Raw genomic sequence first — 20,419 nt, forward strand, 5'->3', positions numbered from 1 at the left:
CTTGGAAATGCATGCTGCGGCTCCCTGAAGGTGGTCCGTCACCTTCTTCTTTGGGAAAAAAAGCCGGGCCGAGGCCCACGGTCCATCCACCTTAGAGCGCTCTTCTCTCACGGACCTAATACAAAGCTTTGTTCTTGGCTCTCCTCGCCTTATTAAGGGCGATTCGTCAAGTTTTACCAGCGCAAGCCTCGAGGACAACTTCCTTTACCTCTATTTCTAAAGCCCCCAGACCTTCATATCCTTGGCAATTTGCATCACATGAGCGCCGACTTTTTTGGATACAATGAATGGAGTGATTATCTATGGCTGCTTTTACTTCTGCACTTGTTTGACACCTGACAAATCTGACAGAGCTCTAGGCCACATCATATGTTCCGTACCGTCAACTCAGATCATCGTGAAGATAGCACGAGCGTTTCTTGAGAAGCGCTCACGCAGTCATTCCGACAGACCCCGTTTTGCTACAATATAACTGCAAGTAATCCAATTTTGGTTTTGAGGCCTATTTATTCTGCTGCTCCTTGAGATTTCATATTACATTTCGAACGGTCGCACAAAGCTACAGTGATGCGTGGCGTAGGAACAGGTAACCATGGATTGTACACTGCTTGGCGTTGCTCATGTACCACATATTTTAGGAATATACCATCAATTCATTGTCATGTCTATTATAACGCTAAGGCCCCTGGACCCATTGATGAGCATTCTCTTGGGCGTACCTCATGCTGCTGTGACCGACGATGTGTATAATGGATGTTTTATCCCGAAAGGTGAATCGAAAGCCAAAAGGATAATTCCTTGCTTTACATGGTCTCAATCAGCAACCTATTCTGACGACTAGCTGATACCGACAAATACGACAATTAGTTCTCTTCTCACAATCACTGTTGTTCACAAGGCCATGACACACGATGCAATCAGGTACCCCGTTCCATAACTTCCATTTGAATTCAAACGGAACGATTATTCACATCATCCCGCAACTTGAATGTTAATCACGTCACTCTCATTTGGGGATGGAGGCTGAGCCCACACACGTGTGTGGGTGTAGCCTTTACAAGCACTGGCGCGTGTAGTACTGAAGACTTGCAGGCGTCCCGTGAACTTCCCAGGTTGGATCATCCCTCGATGACGTGACACGGATGTAGATAAGCTAAATGTGTTAAAGGATTGTCGTTTCCTACTAACAGACGCGAGCCTTCATAAGCTTCATAGTTCGACGTGCATGGTATTGCTTAGAAAGAAAAATGTTCGGTTCTGTGATCACTTTGCTTCTCCGAATAATCTCTGCCATCATCATTATACTACGCAGTACACAACAAAGTATACTACCGCTCAACAGTCGGCGCCTATGTATATCATTAATGTCAAGAATCAAAAGCGAAGCGATCATTTGTCTACATTTGACTGTTGAAATCGCAATTCCCCTCGAGAGTATTGTTGTATGAGCTTCGTAGCATCTGGGTCGTCTACGATGAAGCACCAAAGCTCTTCAGCAGCTCCCGTCATATCCCGTAATGTCTGGGTAAGCTCTTGTACTTGGGATAGCAATTTCCCGACCCTGTTCGCTTGCACAATATCTGACTCCAACGTGCGGGATTGCAAACTATGTCCTTCTAAAAGTTTCAGGGCGTCCGAAATTATTGATAGTCGGAGTTGATAATTATTCGAGTTCTTTGTTAGGCTGGAGTAGAGATGCTCAAAGTAGCCCTCAGCGTGAAGAGCAATGGTTTCTGCTACCGCTGTTCGAATGTCTTGCATGCGTTGTCTGAATTTTAATCTGTCATTGTTGGAATAGGCAAGCAGCGGGAGCCGAATACATACTGTAGTAAATCGATGCGATGGGAAGTAGTACCATCCGGCAGGGACTCGTGTTCACTCTCGCTATCGGATACGGATGTATCTTGTTCAGTACCATGCCTCTCAGGCTGCGTAGAATGTCCGATGCTTGGTATCGATAAGAGGACATGAAACCACAAAAACAACTATGCCACTCACAACTGTGTGGTCTTCGCAAGCTCATTCTTTTCTCTGCTCGGCTTACCCGTACGTCGTGCTTTGTATTTGGCTGCCATTTTCATACTTATTGTTTTCTTGTTTCTGTAACGAATGTCAGTTGATTGCGGCACGAGAATGATAAACTGGCCTTTCGTAGTAATCCTGTCTATATTTTCGCGCAGCAGCAGCTCTTTCTTCAGCTGTTGCATGAAGTCGGGGTCGACCCATTAAAAATCCAAGATAAGGAACGCAGTCAGGTTGGTGAGAGATACGAAGTCAGCTTCGGCGTGAGTGGCACACCCATGAGTACACAGCTAGCCGTACACTTAGTTATGGGAGATTTAAAATTATAGACACCACAAAATATTGGTTGTCACATTCTGTGACCATGTGTCACATGGTTAACGGCATCAGAAGGAGTTGAGCTACTGAAATCGGGGTGTGTAGTACGTATCGAATAATTAGACAGTACTTCCACTGTGCATCGCTCAGTAAATTTACTAGGAAGATTATCCAAGGTTCAATCAAGCAGCCTACCAATCATTTTCCTGCATGGAGTAAGTGCTGTGTACTATGACTGTGACCCCACTTGACACGTGTTGTATTGCCTTCTTGCTCCTGCAGGACAGCCAATATCCATGTTATTGTTGAATGAGCGGTACAAAGGCTCCAACATGCTCCTGTATCGTCCTGGGTGAAGAGGAGTGCTTTCAGTGCTGTGGCTTGGAGCGGCACGGCATGGCCCGCGGGTTCAAACGGTTGAACCTCGGCATGTCATCCTGGACGGATAATGCCTATGGACTATAATTTTATCGTTCCACTTCAAGGCGTTTAATCTTCCGGCCAGCCAGGGCCAGACCATGAACAGATGGAGAAAGTTGAAATCAAGTGAGTGTCAGATACCCTTGGCTCGTCCAAGTCTGACTCGTGATAGGCGGAGCCGAGGCCTGTGGACCGGCTGCACGAGTCAGCGAAAGCGGAGGCAGTACTCAACGTGTCGCCAATCTCATGGGTGTAGACGTCAGGACTCCTACAGGAGCGACGAGAAGGTTGGAGAGTTTTGTATGACATCATGTTCTCACGGCATGCGCTCTTCCAGATTGTGACATTAATCTTAAAGTTCTTAAGGAGAGCTGGAATGATAGAGAGGTGCCTGTATCATTCCCCGTGTCATTGATTGGACAGTTCATACCGCAACATATCCTATAAAGCAGAAACACGAACTTTAATCTCGTGAGTAGCATCATTTTTGCTACAAATATCAGAATTCAAGGGGCTTTCTAGCTGGTTCTTCTCTTTACCAACATAACGCGAGGACTTCCATGAGTACCGACAATATTCTCGATAGTGCCGATCGCATACGCATGCATCCCCAGCAGCAACACTCGCAACATCAGGTACATCACCCTCCCAGCACATCACGTCATCCATTGCTAGCATCTATCCAGACTAGTCATGTCCAGTCCCTCCCTTCGAGCTCTAGTGAAGTCCAGACGCAAACACAAGCTTCACAGGACGCATCCGGGATGCATGCTGGCAATATTCCTTGCCTGAATGTGTCGCAAGGAAGCAACGTACCACCATTAACATCCATAGGAAGTCCGCTGCGACACTACCCCCCATCGTCATTCCAGCCAAATAACTATCCGGGCCAATACACATTATCCCAGCAACTTCCCTCATATCCAACCGCGCAGCCACCAACCTATCCACAATACACACACGCTCATGGATACGGACCACACTTTCCTCTGGAATCTGGCCCGTATCAACACAATCTACCAGGATTCCGACCTATGATGCAAACACGCTCATTACATAATGTGGGCGCGCTTTCTTATCCGTCGAGTGGTAATTCTGGAATGCACTCCGCTGCAAATAGTCCCACAACTCACTCTCCGCTACCTGTGCATCAACCTTTTCCGGGCACCTCTGTTTCACATAGCATATCACAATACCAGCCTGTGCATTATCCGGGTCCATACACTCCTTACCGTTACAACCACGCGTATCAGCCAAGCCCATACCAGTGGCACTACAGTTCGCCTGTCCTGCCCGGATTTAACGAGGGAATCCCCATGCATTATCAACTTCAGTACCCAATAAACTTCGCACCCTTGCAGGATTCTCATTCGCCCGATCTGGAGGCACAATTCTCTCAAGTATCCATTCATGGCAGACCTAATTCACCTGTGCAGTCGACTGCTCAACCGGCGACTCTGCCTGCAAGGCATCCACATCAGGTTACAATAACAGCTCCTCCGTCATCATCAGCATCAAATTCTCCCGTAACATTCACCCGCACAGAAAGCCATGCTTCACCCCCACCAACAGTAACTTCTCCATCTTGCCCTCATTCCGAACGTCCCGTTGTACGTCGACCTCATCATCCCAACCCCCCCTCTCACAGATCCGAATGGGTGATGTGGGTAGGGAATGTTCCAAGCGGGACTACCCACGACGAACTCTGGAGGTTCCTAAAACGCCCTCTTTCCGTGGATGATAACTCGTTTGAGTCTGAAGACAATGGAGTTTTGTCGATTTTCTTAATCTCCCGGTCAAACTGCGCATTTGTCAACTTTGACACGGAAGAGCACTTACGCCGCGCGATTGTGCAGTTTAATGGGCAACAGCTCCATCCACATGACCGGCGGGGTCCACGACTTGTTTGTCGAGTACGTCGCAAAGAAGATGATCTGCGTGCTGGGGTAGGTGGACAACGGGGAGTGGGAATGCACACTCGCTATGTCCGTGAGCAATCTCAGCAGGGACAAATAGATAAGCAGGTTGCTCCAAGTGAAGATGATCAGTCATCTTCTCCTGGTCGCCGTTCGAGTTTATCGAATGAATCAGAGCATCCGCTGGCTGTGGCTGCGTCATTACAGTCGAGTGACGAGGAGGCTGCCAGAGCCCACCAATGTTCGCAACATGGAGATAGTGTCAAGACTCAATCAAGTAGCTCCTATGCGTCGACAAACTCCAGTTTTTTGTCCCGGCATTTTCCAAAACGCTTTTTCATTCTCAAGTCTTTGACGCAGGTTCGTGTTTCAAGAGGATGACTAGTCCTGATTTGCTTTTGATACTTTGACCTTTTAGTTCGACCTAGACTTGAGTGTTGAAAATGGATTATGGGCAACTCAAAAGCATAACGAGGCCATTCTTGACCAGGCTTACCGCACTAGCAGCGACGTTATCTTGATATTTAGCGTGAACAAGAGCGGGGAGTTCTATGGATATGCACGGTGTGTAAAGTTCCATGTTGTCTTTTCAGTACTGATTTTCTCGACACAAGAATGGCTGGTCGGATATTGAAGGGCAAACATAGAGTTTCGTGGGCTTCGCACGCAGATCCCTCGGCCACCTCTATATCCTCGCCTCAGCGCGAGCCTAGTAGTTCTAGCCCACTTGTTGCGCCCGATCAGACTTTCTTCACGCCATCAGAAAATCGTCTCGTGGAGGAGTCGCCGATGCCTTTTACTCCTCATTCTGGAGGGAACTTGAGCAACAAACCCTCTCCTATGGAGCCCCACCGATCATCTGCACCAGCTGCACTCGGGCCTCACCCACGACAGGAATTTTCAGCAGAGTCCCCAATTAAGAAGTTGAGCCTTCGTGAAAGCGGGAAGGCTATGCCAGTTGCTGGATTGATATCCAAGGATTTTGTAAATGCGACTCCCGAAATTGTGCTCGACAAGAATGCACCAATCCGGGCAATACGGAATGAGGGGAGCATGGATGGCACTAAGTCGGTGGTATCTGCCTTGCAATCCGTGGAGGAGGAGAATAATAGTATAAGTAGCAATGATGGCGATGATGGGGGAGAAAAACCGAAAGATGATGCGATGCCATCGATGACAGAGAACGCTGGGAGCGATGAACAACAGACTTGGGGGCAGCCGTTCAAGGTGGAATGGCTCTGTACTGACCGTCTTCCTTTCCATTCTACTCGACACCTTCGAAATCCTTGGAACCAGGACCGGGAGATCAAAGTCTCGCGGGATGGTACGGAGGTTGAACCTGGGGTGGGTCAACAACTTTTGGAGCAGTGGCGAACACTTGCTGCTGCTCCGATAGCAACGGAAACAAGCAAGTCGTCCGTTGCGATGGGTCGACGTGCAGCCAAACCCACGTCGACACTCACACCAGCAGCGGTAAATTCAGGAGACTGTGGGCAATCGTGATAATCGGCACGTTTTACAGTCTGAAGGACAACGAAACACCCAGCACGCACTAATCATTATACATAGACATACAGCATTCATTTGACTCATTCATCCTCAGATATTTCACGACTACAAAATCCTTGGATATTCACGCAACAAGAGTGATCTTTTTTTTAGTTTTGGAACTCGGGCTTGTGGTTTGTTATCCTTGGTCTAGGGCATGTTTGTAATGATACTTTTTAATCCACTATATTCTGAAGAACGCGTATGTGATCATATACAAGGCCAGTCGCTCGTGCGTAGCCAGACATTCAAGTTGGTCGGAAGGAATTTCACGGTGATGCCGCTTCGTTTTAACTCAGTGACAGACTGTGACAAATCACGATACCAACCGTTTTTTACATATCCTCTAGCTCTTCACGTCCTCTAGCTCTTCGATCATGCAGTACTAGCTGGGTGCGCCCCTCGCACAGGTTCTGAGATTGTGAGCAGAACACGCACAACCCGGTATCAGAATTAAGACCGGACGATTGTGTAAGAGAGCCCACAGAGATCAACCAAGCGCTATTCTTCCAGCGATCTACAGAAATTTTCTGGGCTACTTGAAGAAATAGCGCTTTGAAGTTATACTTCTTGGTCTCTATGGACTCTCTGCATGGGCCGCCGCCCCCATAGCATGCCGAGAGTCCACTGGGTAGGGGTGGCTTACTGTAATTTATGGTAAGCTCCGATTGAATCCCGACTAGCTGCTGCCAGGAGATCTCTTCTTTCATCATGATATCAGGTCCTAACAAACAAAATCAGCAAACGACACCCCGCAGTTAATCTAGATTATTCCCGATGGTTATACTATGCGGAGCGTGAGCCAGTACGTCCTTCCAGATGACAGATCTTTGTTTTACGGCCATGACTTCCTCAGGTTCGATCTGCCGGCCAGCTGGCTGTCTTGATCAATCAGATTGTAGCAGCAGGTAACCAACAACTCTGACAGCTGAGGGCATTCCAGTCGGAGATAATCAACCGCCCAGTCAATCGGAATGCAAAAACAGGGTCTTCGTGCTCATTGTAGCTCCATGCAGCACATGATGTCTTAAGTGAGTGATAGTACGACAGAATTCTAATTGGTGTCAATGTATTATGCAAACGCAGCCCTGAGGGTGTGGTATGTATTAACGTATGATATGTTATAATGTAGACAATGAAGGTCGCCGCCGCCTCTAGCGATCCATCGCGACAGACATCAGATCTCGGATATCGTCCTCTGCGCTATCGAATCGTGCCAAGCCCTGACCCAATCTGTCACTTGTCCCGCAAGTAACGCGCCTTCTTCTTCTCGCTTATTCATTCCAACACCTAACATACCTTTCCTACGCATTTCCGCTTTCGTATCGCGGCCCAACGACCATGCCTCTTCCACAGCAGAAGCCCAGTCGCCAGCCTCATAAGCGACTCGAGGGAGTTCGATTCCAACTCCTTCCTGTGCGAGTAGCAGCCTCAGGCCATGCTCTTCCACAAAAAGTGGACGTGCGACATAAACGAAAGGCGTGCAAGAATCGACGCATTCCGAAACCGTCCCATATCCCTGTGGGAAAACCATCAACCAAGAAAACTATCAGTATAGGATGACACAACGTACTAGTTTGCCGAGCAGAACGTCAGCCACAGCTGTCAGATCAGGCATGTAGACGTATTTAGGGGCGACAAAAAACCTGTCAGGAGGCTGTTCGTCTGCCCCATCCGGACCCCATTTTGACACTCCACATACAATTGCGATCCATGACGAGTCCGGTAACAGCCGTGTGTCGAAGTCATCTACAGCATGATTAAACATCATGTCCGAAACCGAGGGATCGGGATCGGAATATGAATGGGTAGTATTCTTGAAAGAAGACTTTGTTTTGGTCAACATCGCGCATAAATTGTCAAACGTAGGGCTCCGTTCGTGCTTGATGACACGAGGGATGCTGGAACAACAGTATGACCGGTCCATTTTGCTGAGAGCGTCATTGCAAGGAGGTATCTTTGACATTTGCGGGCTATCGGGAATTTGCTGTAGCTCCGTAGGAGGATAACTTTGAGGTGTTCTACATCCTGGACTTGAGTTACCCGTGCTGCTCCCACGACTGGATGATGGCCTCTGGAAGACCTGTCCGCCAAATGAAACAATTAGAATCTTCGTCTCATCTGGATTGTGTAGATGTTCAGGGACACCAAGCGACGAAAGAAATCGGGATCGACCAATGGGGGAATAAACTGTGTCTGGGCCCTTGCTAATACCGCGAACGAGAAGGGGAGCTTGGATGATGCTACGCGCAAGCGGTTTCTCAGGATGCGAATTGGCGAAAGGTATCGAAGGATGGAGTAGATGCGTAGTGGGCTTCTGGACAAGATGATCTACAATCTCATCTAGGAGTGTGTTGCTGCCCTGGTCAGTCCAGGGTGGCGCTGGTAATGATGGGGAAGTCGAGAACGATGGAATAGGTATACATCCGGGAAGTCGAACAAGAAGGTCCGCGCAGCGGTAACCATCATATATCTGTTGAACCAAAGGATTAAGCTCATCGTCTGAGATTGGACAGTCCGGACTGTGATTATCCATCGGAAGTTCATCTCCGAGAGACACATCGACTTGGTCCACAAATTTTGTTGAAAGGAAGCTGTATACGGAGTCGAATGTAAAATTTGAGATGAGGATGGAAGGCAACCCCGCAACATTTGCGGCAAGACTAGATAATTAATGAGCAAAAGGGTCCACCACGATGGATTCTGAGCTTACCATCCAAGGAAGGCAGCATCGCTAAGAACACAGTCAGCCTGTATGTCGAACAGCCACTTTTTCTCTTTCTCCAGAAGAGATTCCTTGCGCGCTAAAAAGGACCTGAGAGCTTCAACACTCCTGTGACGATCGACCCGGTATCTGATGGTCTAATGGTTAATGGAATGAGTCAATTGTAACCCGGTACCACTCACGCCACGGGCTGTACAACAACTGGGTCGATTTCGGCGAAACGATAGAGGACCCCGAGACTAATGCTGTCGTTGAAAACATGCCTTGGAGCAGACGAGATAATGTGTACCGTCATCCGAGAATCGAGGTTAAGAAGGTGGCGGGCGAACGCGGAGACGCGTGTCGCATGGCCGTAGCCTATAGAAAGAAGAAGTGAGAAATCTCATGACATCGCTAGACAACATTGAATGCGTACCATGCCCAGAGCAATAGTATGCGAAAACGAGTGAGTCCTTCCGAGTCATGGCGTAGGATGAGGAGTAATGGGGGAGGAACTCTGTCACGTCGGGTCAGCTTTATAGACATAGTGCTCGCTAGCCATCCTAATGGATAAATGCAGAGCGGCAGATTTGGTTGCGCTTAGAGTCTTAGACTGCCAGTAAGAGCGTCTTGGCATATTATAGGTTGGAAATTCCAAGCTAGTAGGCGAGCTACTTACGAACTAGGTCCGGAGCGGAATCATTTTTACGTTGAGTCCTGATTGTGACTAGAAACTTTATATGTTCTTGCACTGTTCACGAGCAACCCAATCTTGAACGGAGTCATCCAAGCTTTAGACGGCCATATGTGGAACGAAATCGCAAAACATGTATTGTATGCCGTCCTCGAGGCTTTGTCCAATTATTGCCAAGCCCTAGGTGTCCCATTGACAATTTGATGAGGAACCGGCCACCTGATGGATTACGAGAAAGACATGCAAGCTTGCTTCAGGTTTCAACCATAGCAGTACCCACCTCCCAATGACCATAAAATTTTCGTAGACGAAAACCTGACAGATATATGGTGAAACGAGACCATGTTGTTTGTCAGGTTTTGAACTACGTACGATACTCGTGGGCAGTCCGCCGAGTAAGCGGGACATTGATTTGCGGCGAAACTTATTATCTAAGGACAGATCAGATAACGGTATCAAGATATCGCTTGATTACATTTACCGTACGTCAGAGGGATCCTGAGTTCGCACCGAATGGTCGGCAAGTCACATCACCTTGACCGGGAAACTTAGACAAGGCTCTGATCAAACGATCACCGTAGGATGTTAACGAGTTCACCATCCAGCTGGAATATGATACATTCCAGCGGGGTGCCAGTGGAACTCGCAAACATCCTACTACATGTTTGTCCAAGGCCGCGAATTAACCTGATCGTGTACATTTCATTGCTTATGCAAAACGATCGAGCCGAATTACAACGAAAAACATGGACCAACAACAACATCATTAGTAAGCTCGTCATATCATGATTGGCGGAAACGAGGAGCCGACTTGCGCAGAACAACGTGCCCGAGACATATACTAGTATTAAGGATGCATTGTTTCATACTCGCTTGTTTCTCCCATATCCTGAATACCGCTCGAGTTAAGTATGAACTGACTTGTCAGTGAGCAAAATCCAATAGATATTAATTTATAAACCACTCTCGAGCACCCTTCGTCGTATCATACTACAATGATATACTGTCTACATTGGGCTAGCCTACAAGGACAATAAATGAGAGAGAAAAATGCAGAATCGGAAGTAATTTCAAACTTATCGCGCACATATGTACATAAATTATGTTGTCCTCCATTTAGATGCTAATCGTACAACTGACCAAGCAGCTCGCTTCATGCGCTGAGGTCTATTATGTCTGCAAGCTTGCGGGCAGTCATGTCCGGGTGTCGGGGAACGATACGACAAGGAAGAGATTCGGGGTGTCTGCCCTCAACGGTTAGCTCACAGTACTCCATTAGATGATGACATGGAACAAGATACTTACGAACTTAGTCCAGTGGTCCATTTAAAGACAGGATCTATTTCTTTGCCTTCGTTGTCCAATGGTTTCATAAGACGGAAAGTTGCTAGCAAAGACACCATAGAAATCCACAAGGAGGCATCAGCAAAGTACCTTCCAGCACATACTCGGCGCCCGAAGCCGAAAATAAAGCCGATAGTGTCGTCGTTTAATTTGCCATCAGCCATTAAAAACCTTTCTGGTTTGAATTCATTAGGGTTCGGATATTTCACTTCGTCTTGTGACATGGCCCTGTAGTAATCGCCTCAATACAAGTCAAGGTTAGCAAGTACTCCGACGCACCAGATATTTGCCACAACAATTGCGCCTACGTGATGGTTAGCAGCGAAAGTGATGTAATGTATGAAATACCAGACCTTTGGGGATGTAATAATCATTGTACACGTCACTGTCTGAAGTGTAATGCGGTAAACCTGATGTGTTATATGTAAGTGCAAGGTCCTAATATACGCTGCAGGAGATCAACCCACCAAGAGGGAACACAGGATGCCACCTAAACGTCTCGCGTAAGACTGCTTCTACATATGGCAACGAAGGCCGGTCTTCAAAGGTAGGAAGTTGGTTGCCTAAAACCGCGTCAATCTCCTCCTGTGCACGTTTCTGTACATCAGGATAGAGCATCATTGCAAGAACAAAGACAGCGAGGGTTGATGCAGTCTGGTTATCCGTCAATTCGTGAGAGACGCGTTAATATAAATAAGCAGGACCGACCGTTTCAACTCCGGCTAAATACGAGCATGTGTTAGTATTGTCGCTTAGGAAATAAGCTGTGTCATACCAATGAATGCTGTAGCAGAAGCCGATTTCAACGCAAGCTCGAACTCGTTCGCATTACTGTGCATTTCTGACCGCTTAAACGACTCGGAAACCATACAATGATTCGAAGTTGCAGCCATCTACGCATTATGTTGATAGGATTGATTCATATCTGGGCGTAAGTGCTTACTGTTCGTTCTCGTGCATAGTGAAATGGAATATTGACCATGGCGGAAGCATTCTTCTGTGATTGGATAGCGAGTTTTTTAAAACCCGATCCGGGCATCCAAGAAGGTAGTTTCAGCACTATGCTAAGTCAGAGATAACTTTCTGGAGACGTAGACTGATAAAAACTTACGAAACGGAAATGTCTCCAGGATGACTTGAATCGGGAGGCTTGATACCTCTAAAAACACCTTGATCGCCTTTTCAGCGGCAAGTAAAAGCGGGTCGTCCTTCGGCTTGGCCTCATAATCGTATACAGCAGACATGATGACGGACGAGGCGAAGCTGGGGTTACCAATTTTTTGTCATTAAGCTTTCCGAAGGATAAAATATCACTTACAGTTCGATATGGTGCTGGTAGTGCTCGGGGGATTCTATGATACCCTGCAATAGTTGGCGAGCTTTGCGAAGTTGAAGAGGTAAGTAATCTTTTGCCGCCTCAGGTCGGAATGATTGATGGTAAATTCGCCGGTGCAACCTCCATTCGTCAGAATACCTTAACTGGGCACTGTTAAACTCAGATCCGACACTATGAGAAGCGTCAAATTTAGACATAGCAAATTGGATATTGGTTCCCTTACGCCCTTGTGTCATAGAGTGGTGGCCTGTCAGAATAAATACCAGAGCGATGGTCTAACAGTGTTTTGGCAATTTCCTGCGATTGTAGAACAATAATTTGCCGTCCGAACAGCTTCCAGTAGATAATGTTCCCTTAAAAAAGTAAGGAGGTTTGTTTCTTGAAAAATTGATGGACTCTACCGTGTGTCGATGCCCACTGAGTAAAGCTGATCCATGGCTGATTGCCGTCGAGATTCGAGCAGGTTACCTAGCACCGGCAAACCCTTGGGGCCAGGGGGAAAGGAGGGATGGGATGAAGGTTTCCGCCGAGCTTGGTGAACGGCTAGAAAGAGGCATATGGTGGCAAAGGAAACTTGTAAGATCATGAGAGAGGGGGACATCTCAAGCGATGGTGAGTATCTGCGCCTCAAAAGCTGCTTTAATACCTTCGAAGCATCCTATTCGAGTCTAGAAAAAATTCCACCACAAACATATTAACACCATACCCTCCTGGGATGTGACAGGCAATCAAGTGCCCAGATCCTATCATGACGGCTTGCACTCACAACAATGGATGAAGGAAAGGTTAGGTCAAGTTTCAAAGAGATTTCCCGATCTGTGTATTTCCTGTTGGCACAGCATGCGGATATGAACATACATACTTGTATTAAAAGAGATACGTCAGCGACAACAACGCCCGCCTCCCACGAGACATCCCTGCGAGTCCCTGCAGTGGTGCTGCTGTCAGCTGCCTGAGCCTTGGCTTGACACTTCATTAAAGGGACTAACAACCACTTACGATGGCCAACTTGAACACAAATAGCAGATGAAAACCGAAATGATGGCAAAGTAGATGTGTGTGGCGAAAAGGCGGTGGAGACTCGAAAACTTGACATTAACTTGAAACAAGCCTGTGATTCTTTTTAGTTCAGAGTTTGGTCCTTTGGGATTGTAGACCCTATGTTGAACATTGTCCCGTCACATCAGCCGCTGTCCCGAATCGTACGATCATACTATCAGTTGCGACTCATTGATTTGGCCGAATGAGTGGCCGGTAGCATGATTGTCACAGAAAGACGACACATTCGGTCTACGCCGACGAGGTCGAATGAAACCTAACTGTTAGTATGAAATGAGTAATGAGACTTGCAAGTCTCAAGATTTGTCTCAGATCGTTAGCCACCGCAACTGAACTCTGTTACTCGAGTACCCATTAGGTAGCACTGAAGCCTCGCGCTATCGCAAAGTCGATGAAAGGTAAATGAAAAGAAAAGGGAAACTGGAAGGGTCGGCCGAGCTTGCGCGGAAATGGCCTAGGCTGGCTAGCCAGCCTCCGCCACTAGCTAGTCTGCCTCACGGTCATTCATTTTAGCCACTGGCAGTAACATTGATGATGTTTCTCACGCTTCACGTGGACGACACGACTCGTCCTTATGCGAGTCGTGTGAGTCACTGTGGACTTCGATTCGAGGCATTTCAGCCAGCTACTAGTAGTCTCTGGTCACATCGTATGTTAGATAACCAAGCTCCCCGCTTTGTGCCATTCGAAGTAAGCGCTATGCACATCACCCAGCTTCCGAAGATACCACTAGACGATGGGACCGAACGTCCAGCATCAGTACCTTTGGTGGATCGATCAGCTCTCCAGTTAGCACCCAGAGACATCAAAGCTCTCAGAAAGTCTCGCGTCGCAAGCGAATCGACAATATCGATGACAGAAAAACAAGCTGTCGCACCTCTTGATCTCATGGACAATCTGAAGCGAGCAGAACCATCCGTTGTCAAAACGAGAACGGGAAGCGTGTTATCCAGAGGCTTCATCTTGAAAACAGATCATTACCCGTCTGGTTCGCCTGATTATCATTGGATTCTGTGAAGTTAGTTCACACCGAGTTTAATAGGCCGAGCTCTTGATCTCGATTTGAATGTCCATGGTGCTCCCAATTTCAGGGCATCACGCAACACAAACGTTTTCGGAGTTGCCCAACCTCGCACACAGGGCCTACGAGCGATTCTCTCTATCTTGCGTTGTCGCCCTGGTACTGCCAGTCCGTCTCATGTCGTTTGGTTTTCTACGCGGGAGGAACCGATCGGTATGTTTTCCTCGCAATCCTCAGATTATCAACATGACCCAAACTTGATACATCAAATTCCTCCCATCATATTCACAATTCTGGGTGATGCCTTTGTTCCGTCTCTCTTGTCTCTTTTAGTGTATATATCAGGACGACCCTTCGTCTTGCGCGATTCTGCTGAACCAAGAAGAACCCTATCATTATCCGATCGCGCCGAAAATCTGGAAGCCATAGAAGAACGTTTGAAAAATGACATTTTACAGGAATCAACAAAGTAATACACATCCGACATCGCTTGTTGATGACAGCACTGATTATATTTGACAAGGTATGGCGGCCTGATATTAACCCACAATGAATTGCGTGAGCAACACAATATTTTTTTCTTCCATCGGATGTTAAACGTCAACTGTTGCAGCTGCCGAGAGTGGGGATGGTGCCGTTTTACCTACCTGGACTCATGTTGGCAAGGTCAACGTAAGAACATCACGAGAACTGTGGGACGAAATGCGTGCAGATGGATGGAATGTAGAGGTATGCTTTAATCTGTTTTTCATCTATTCTGCTGATTCCAAGTTTCACACTATACCCTCTTCATCATAGTACCACCGGTTTGTTGTTTATGCGTTTTGGCGCCCAGGTCACATCGTTGATCTATTACTTTAGTATCCCTATATCCCCCGATCGTCCCATTGAAGTAAGCGCGTCATATTTCCAACTATAGTTTTACCGCTTACATCACTCAGGACAACTATCTAGATGCGTACCTACGTGTCATCACAAGTACAGATCCAGTACGAAGTGCCCTTGTGTTTTCTTGTGGTATGGGTGCCGTCCGAACTACATTCGCCATGGTTGCCGCCGTCATCGTCAGGAGGAAGATGCTGCTCGCCAGAGGTTTAGAAGACCCGTACCCGAGTAGGTCATCTTTTTTGAGCATTCTGGCTAGCGGGTCCTATAAGATTAACGGCAGCCCGGGCATCAGTACGGTAAGTTTGCAATTTTTTCTCGTACAAATCCCTTGACACATCTCTATCAGCCTACAAATCAGGTACGGCGTCTATACGTTATCTAATTACGCTCGAGATGAACTTGGTATTTTCTAAGGCAACCACTGATATGAAGCTAGCTCAAGCGCTGGAAAATGCCAGTGCGCAACAAGACCAAAACAAGTCACTTCTAAGACTGACATATGTATTGCAGCAACGTACGTATCACTACGGTCTTATCTCAGAAATCGATTTATCTCTCGCAGATCTCCATTCACAGTCTGTTATTGCCCTGCTCATGGCGCAACCCACGCTCTTGGAGAACTTACGCAAAGCACACCAAGGCAACTATGGAGTGATACTAAGTCTACTCGGGTGTTTGGATGACGGCTTACAAGCTAAAAGACTAGTCGACCGCGTAATAGATGCATGTAGGTCCACCGTCATGCTTCATTCCAGCATCTTCAATCTCGTGCCTTCAAATGACGTTGTTATGTATTGGGAGTGGGCTGCTAACCATGTCTTGATTCCTTAGGTGATCATGTCACCAATCTCCGAGAAGAAATCCTCACCTACAGGGTCAAGTATTCACTCACAACGGCCGATAGTGATGAAAGCAAACGAGAGGATCTTTTATCCAAGGCTCGGAGAGCGCTGGAGAAATAGTACGTGGTTTGTTGTGACTATAACATCTGATAATTGCTACCGCTTACCCAATAGTTTCTTCATGATCACCTTCGCGAGCTATGTTGATTCTGTCAAGGACTTTGAGATAACTTTTTCGGATTGGCTGAAGGTACGTTCTCTATAATCGATGGACTGTCCCTCGATCGTCGCGGTGATGTCTTAATTTTAGGCGAGAACAGAAATTTGGAAGTAAGCTATCCTGAGCGTATAGTGACTAAACATCGAATGGCGACATACATGTTTACAGTCAAGTCATGTTTCTCCGCAAGACATACGGTTCGAGACTCAATATTTTTGCGCCCGTCAACGACCTCTCTCTCTTGTCAAGATCAGGAACAGAAGATAAATCTCTAGTGGCTGGACGGAAAAATGATGTAGAGATCGCCGGAGGACAGTTGCTCGGCGATGAGTATAGCGACCACGTTGTCAAGGTTCGCTTTTTGAATGACACATACCACTTGGCCTTATTAATCGCTGCAGAACCGGAGTGGAATTATTTTGCGAGACAGGTACGTCAGCATCATGCGTTTGCAATGTGTTTGACTTCTTGTGTCTATCAAATAGCACGCTTCTCAAGTCGGACCAGTGGCTTTCAGAGTCTCATCGTGTTTCGGACTCAGTCCGCGGGGCTATCAACTTTCGTAACATACCTGGGACTAACATATATGCAAGCGGCCAACCAACGGAATCCGCAATTGATGAGGTGGTGCATCGTATCAAGGTGGCACATTCTGATGCAAACAAAGTTGTGTGGGTAACATTGAGAGAAGAGCCCATTGTTTACGTCAATGGCGCGCCTTACTGTTTAAGGCGCGAACGTTTCTCCCTCCGGAACATGAAAGGTTTGCGCGCTCAGGTTTTAGCTTTGATGTTGTTCCTGAAGGACTGGACTATTATAGATTACGGAGGAATTTCTGCATTGCGACTGGAAGTCTTAGAAGAGCGCCTGAAAGATGATGTCCTTGCAGAGCTTGAAGCATTTGAGGGAAGGTGCGTCAATGTTTACTCGCAGTTCCAGATCACAGTTTACATACCCATAAATACAATGAAGATTGCTTCTTCACACAGAGACCCCAGATGGATCTGTGATTCCAATATGGGAGGAAGTACAGTCCTCAAACGTCGCAGTGCTCAAGGACATTATGGTATCCCGTAAATCTAGACATGGCTTGGATCTCCAATATGTTCGGATCCCGATCACATCCGAGCGTCCTCCTGATTTCGCGGATATCAGTGAGCTCATGGACCTTGTCCTTCGCACAGACTCCTCTAGCACGGTTATGGTCGTCAATTGCCAGCTTGGGCGAGGAAGGAGCACTCTAACTTCGGTGAGTACAGGTGGAAGCCAAAGACTGCTATCAGTAATGTTCTTGCAACACAGGTATTGATTGTCCTCATTCAACAATGGCTGAATGACAGCCGGGCGCTTTCTCAGTGGTCGCCTCGCTCGATGTCGATGTCGATGTCGATGACTTCTGATATGTTTCACGATGAGCCTGCAAATAAGCACCATTCATACCAAGTCATCAATAGTACGTTATTAGCCTTTCCTCCTGAGGTATACCGCTGAGATTGAGATATAGATCTCCTTCGAATCGTCCGGAAGGGTCCTGCAGTTAAGAACACTGTTGACGAGGTCATTGATCGATGTGCGATCGTGATGAATCTCCGAGACTCCATTGAAGACGAGCGTATTTTGGCTGAGAAAGCGACCGACGAGAAGCAAAAGCGCATTCATGCCTCAAAAGGTAAAGACAACACTTTCCCTTTTTATCCTAGTATTGAACAGATCAAGGGATGCACAATTTACGACGTTACTTCGAGCTCATTCTGTTTCAGGCATATCTGCGATCTACTGAGCCAGATACGATGAAGTCGTTTGAGACATTCAAGAGTTTCATTGAGAATCGTCCAGGTAAGGATATCATTCTTGTACCTTGCTAAAGTGTTTCACTTCTCAATATGGCATAGTCATCAAAACGTTCGAGAAGGAACTCATTGCAGAAGGCTTGCACGCCCTCAAACCACTTGAGCGTGCGGATGTAAATGAGAGTGTAGCTCGTCCCGACGAGGTCAAGCAAGTGGTAGTAAACCGATCTGGGAGCATTCTCTCTGCGTCCACCATTCTCAAGAGCGACTTCTTCTCCAACCTGCAAAAGATGTCGCTCCCCGAGTACGTTCTTCCACAGGTCCAATGAAGCGTGAAGTGAAATGACTTTCTTGTATAGGAGGATCGAAGGCTCTCCCAATTTCCGTCGCGTGCCATTGACGTTGAAGCTTGCTTCTTCTCGGGCGCCTTCTCCTGTAGAACCGGCTGACGGGAAGATGTTGTGTGGCAGGTGTGTTCTCTGGGGGATGATACTTGACGTTCGCTGACTCTGCTCTACAGTGGAATGCCTACAGTTCAAGGGTAGGTTTGTAGTGTGTTGATGGAACGAACTTTCACTGCGTCGTGTCTATAGCTTGCGTCGAGCGCTAGCACGCGTTAATGCTGATCCACAAGGTCACAGCATGGTGTACTGGACATCCCTGCGAGAGGTGAGGCTAGGAATGTTGATGTTTGCTTCATCATGGCTGAAGCGACACAGGAACCGGTCATCTATATCGCGGGCCGCCCGCATGTTCTGCGGATCGTGGACAAACCGCTTGAAAACGTAGAGTGAGTGCTTATGAACCACGTGGGTCAACAAGCTGATATCGCGCAGAGCAACTGGGGTTACAACAGCCATGGTGGAAGCTATGGAGGGACGTTTAAAGAAGGATGTAATACGTGAGGTCAGAATGGGTGATGGACGTATCCTCCTACATGATGAGCTTGAGGAGCGGCCTGGCGTGTTCTCTATCATTCCCATATGGGAGACAGTAGAAGAAGATGATATCATGACCCCAAGAGATGTTTTCGATCTTATGGCCAAGGAAGGGTTCAAGGTCAGCGCGACATTCTTGAATGCTCATGTCTGCCGTTGCTGATTCTGTACGATAGATCAATTATGGTCGAGTTGCTATCGTAAGGAACTAGGGTTTTATATGAAGCAAGCGCTCATGGGAGTTTACAGACCGACGAACAAGCGCCGTTACCTGATGCTCTGTCACAGTTACTGGAACGTATCCGGTCGGGATATTCAGAAGCGGATGACTTCATATTCAATTGTCAGATGGGCCGTGGTCGTACAACCACGGGGATGGTCACCGCCTGCTTGATATCAACAACGATGAATTGGCAGGGCGAAGAGAACTACATTGACGGACAGGAAGATCCCGACTCTATTGAATACGACTCCATGGATGGTCCTTCAGAGGAACAGGCTTACCGGCAAGGTCTGATCGACAGTTAGGCTTGAGTATTGCACGTCTAACATTATGCTATGATAGGGGAGTACAAGACTATATTGCAACTTGTCGGCGTTTTGTCTCACGGCAAAATTGCAAAGTGGCTGACGGATCGTGCCATTGATCTTATGCAAGACGTGCAGAATCTTCGCAAGTCAATATATGAGTGAGTCAAAGGACTGTGTCATGCCTTGTGATGGCGTTGATGGGGAGCATAGTTACAAACTCAAGGTGGAGGCGCTAGAAAAGGGAAGCGCGAAGCAACGGAAGCTGATGAACGTTGCGGTGAATTACCTGTGAGTTGTTTCCATGTGCTATTCACATAGCTACCTGACGCGCGCGCACACTACACATAGATATCGCTATGGCACATTGATCGTGTTTGCTAACTATCTCATTGAATTGCGGGAGATGCAGGGAAGGGAGACGAGAGGGTTTTCGGATTGGCTTAGAGAACATAGAGAGATTGCGAAACTGCTAGGAAGGAGGTCATTAGACTGAGGATAGGTGTTTGCTTGATGGAGACCTACTTATAGCATGTCGCAGTGTGCACAGGCTTTGTTCTGTACCTTGCTGCGTGTTGATATATGATAGATATAAATTCTCTTGCTGCGTGTTTGATAAGATGTCACACCGTTACAGTGATGTTACGACGGAGTGACCACTGCCACTTCATCAAATTGATCAGTTGCCGCCTGCTTTTTACCAGACTTTCCTTTCATTCACATTTACCTGTGTTGTCATTAATTCACCGCACGACACGCCTCCAAACAGCATCGACGATACCTCATACAACGTGCTAACCTTAAAAAATATCATAGAGACCTCCCATTAAT

The 20,419-nt window shown here is 47.1% G+C and overlaps 5 protein-coding genes across 5 annotated transcripts; 2 read left to right on the forward strand and 3 right to left on the reverse strand.

The window, feature by feature from the left end:
* Window positions 1-1,155: 1,155 nt before the first annotated feature.
* On the reverse strand, window positions 1,156-2,207 carry EDB93DRAFT_1294991 (uncharacterized protein; the record flags this gene model as incomplete). The annotated part of the gene is made up of 3 exons (XM_041454604.1): window positions 1,156-1,780; window positions 1,825-1,947; window positions 1,999-2,207. 3 exons carry the CDS (start codon window positions 2,205-2,207, stop codon window positions 1,390-1,392), a joined length of 723 nt encoding a protein of 240 aa, XP_041305431.1. The 3' UTR covers window positions 1,156-1,389.
* Window positions 2,208-3,035: 828 nt separating this feature from the next.
* Window positions 3,036-6,444, forward strand: EDB93DRAFT_640413 (YT521-B-like domain-containing protein). Its single transcript, XM_041456950.1, has 5 exons — window positions 3,036-3,047; window positions 3,098-3,231; window positions 3,283-5,036; window positions 5,095-5,240; window positions 5,291-6,444. Exons 3-5 carry the CDS (start codon window positions 3,321-3,323, stop codon window positions 6,177-6,179), a joined length of 2,751 nt encoding a protein of 916 aa, XP_041305432.1. The 5' UTR covers window positions 3,036-3,047; window positions 3,098-3,231; window positions 3,283-3,320; the 3' UTR covers window positions 6,180-6,444.
* A 725-nt stretch (window positions 6,445-7,169) lies between these two features.
* Window positions 7,170-9,450, reverse strand: EDB93DRAFT_640530 (uncharacterized protein). The gene is made up of 5 exons (XM_041456951.1): window positions 9,365-9,450; window positions 9,132-9,306; window positions 8,938-9,078; window positions 7,798-8,887; window positions 7,170-7,743 (listed from the first exon to the last, which is right to left on the reverse strand). The coding sequence occupies exons 1-5, from the start codon at window positions 9,411-9,413 to the stop codon at window positions 7,402-7,404; spliced, it is 1,797 nt and encodes a 598-aa protein (XP_041305433.1). The 5' UTR covers window positions 9,414-9,450; the 3' UTR covers window positions 7,170-7,401.
* A 1,325-nt stretch (window positions 9,451-10,775) lies between these two features.
* Window positions 10,776-12,903, reverse strand: EDB93DRAFT_1241808 (cytochrome P450; the record flags this gene model as incomplete). The annotated part of the gene is made up of 13 exons (XM_041451926.1): window positions 10,776-10,866; window positions 10,928-11,194; window positions 11,246-11,270; window positions 11,320-11,376; window positions 11,434-11,620; window positions 11,684-11,688; window positions 11,742-11,859; window positions 11,910-12,025; window positions 12,078-12,229; window positions 12,285-12,473; window positions 12,526-12,655; window positions 12,704-12,770; window positions 12,844-12,903. The coding sequence occupies 13 exons, from the start codon at window positions 12,901-12,903 to the stop codon at window positions 10,776-10,778; spliced, it is 1,464 nt and encodes a 487-aa protein (XP_041305434.1).
* A 1,346-nt stretch (window positions 12,904-14,249) lies between these two features.
* On the forward strand, window positions 14,250-20,217 carry EDB93DRAFT_1294997 (inositol hexakisphosphate-domain-containing protein; the record flags this gene model as incomplete). Its single annotated transcript, XM_041454605.1, has 31 exons — window positions 14,250-14,349; window positions 14,404-14,595; window positions 14,716-14,851; window positions 14,906-14,940; window positions 14,996-15,125; window positions 15,244-15,274; window positions 15,324-15,566; window positions 15,685-15,784; window positions 15,833-15,997; window positions 16,102-16,231; window positions 16,287-16,362; window positions 16,423-16,442; window positions 16,501-16,684; window positions 16,734-16,762; window positions 16,818-17,095; window positions 17,153-17,243; window positions 17,305-17,581; window positions 17,635-17,785; window positions 17,837-18,001; window positions 18,049-18,168; window positions 18,225-18,426; window positions 18,482-18,592; window positions 18,643-18,663; window positions 18,716-18,791; window positions 18,842-18,912; window positions 18,959-19,181; window positions 19,237-19,260; window positions 19,310-19,571; window positions 19,626-19,749; window positions 19,802-19,879; window positions 19,940-20,217. 31 exons carry the CDS (start codon window positions 14,250-14,252, stop codon window positions 20,082-20,084), a joined length of 3,990 nt encoding a protein of 1,329 aa, XP_041305435.1. The 3' UTR covers window positions 20,085-20,217.
* Window positions 20,218-20,419: the final 202 nt, after the last annotated feature.

Source organism: Suillus bovinus, assembly GCF_016758785.1.
Source record: "Suillus bovinus strain UH-Sbo-P2 chromosome Unknown EDB93scaffold_48, whole genome shotgun sequence".
In the NCBI taxonomy this organism is placed as follows: Eukaryota; Fungi; Basidiomycota; class Agaricomycetes; order Boletales; family Suillaceae; genus Suillus; species Suillus bovinus.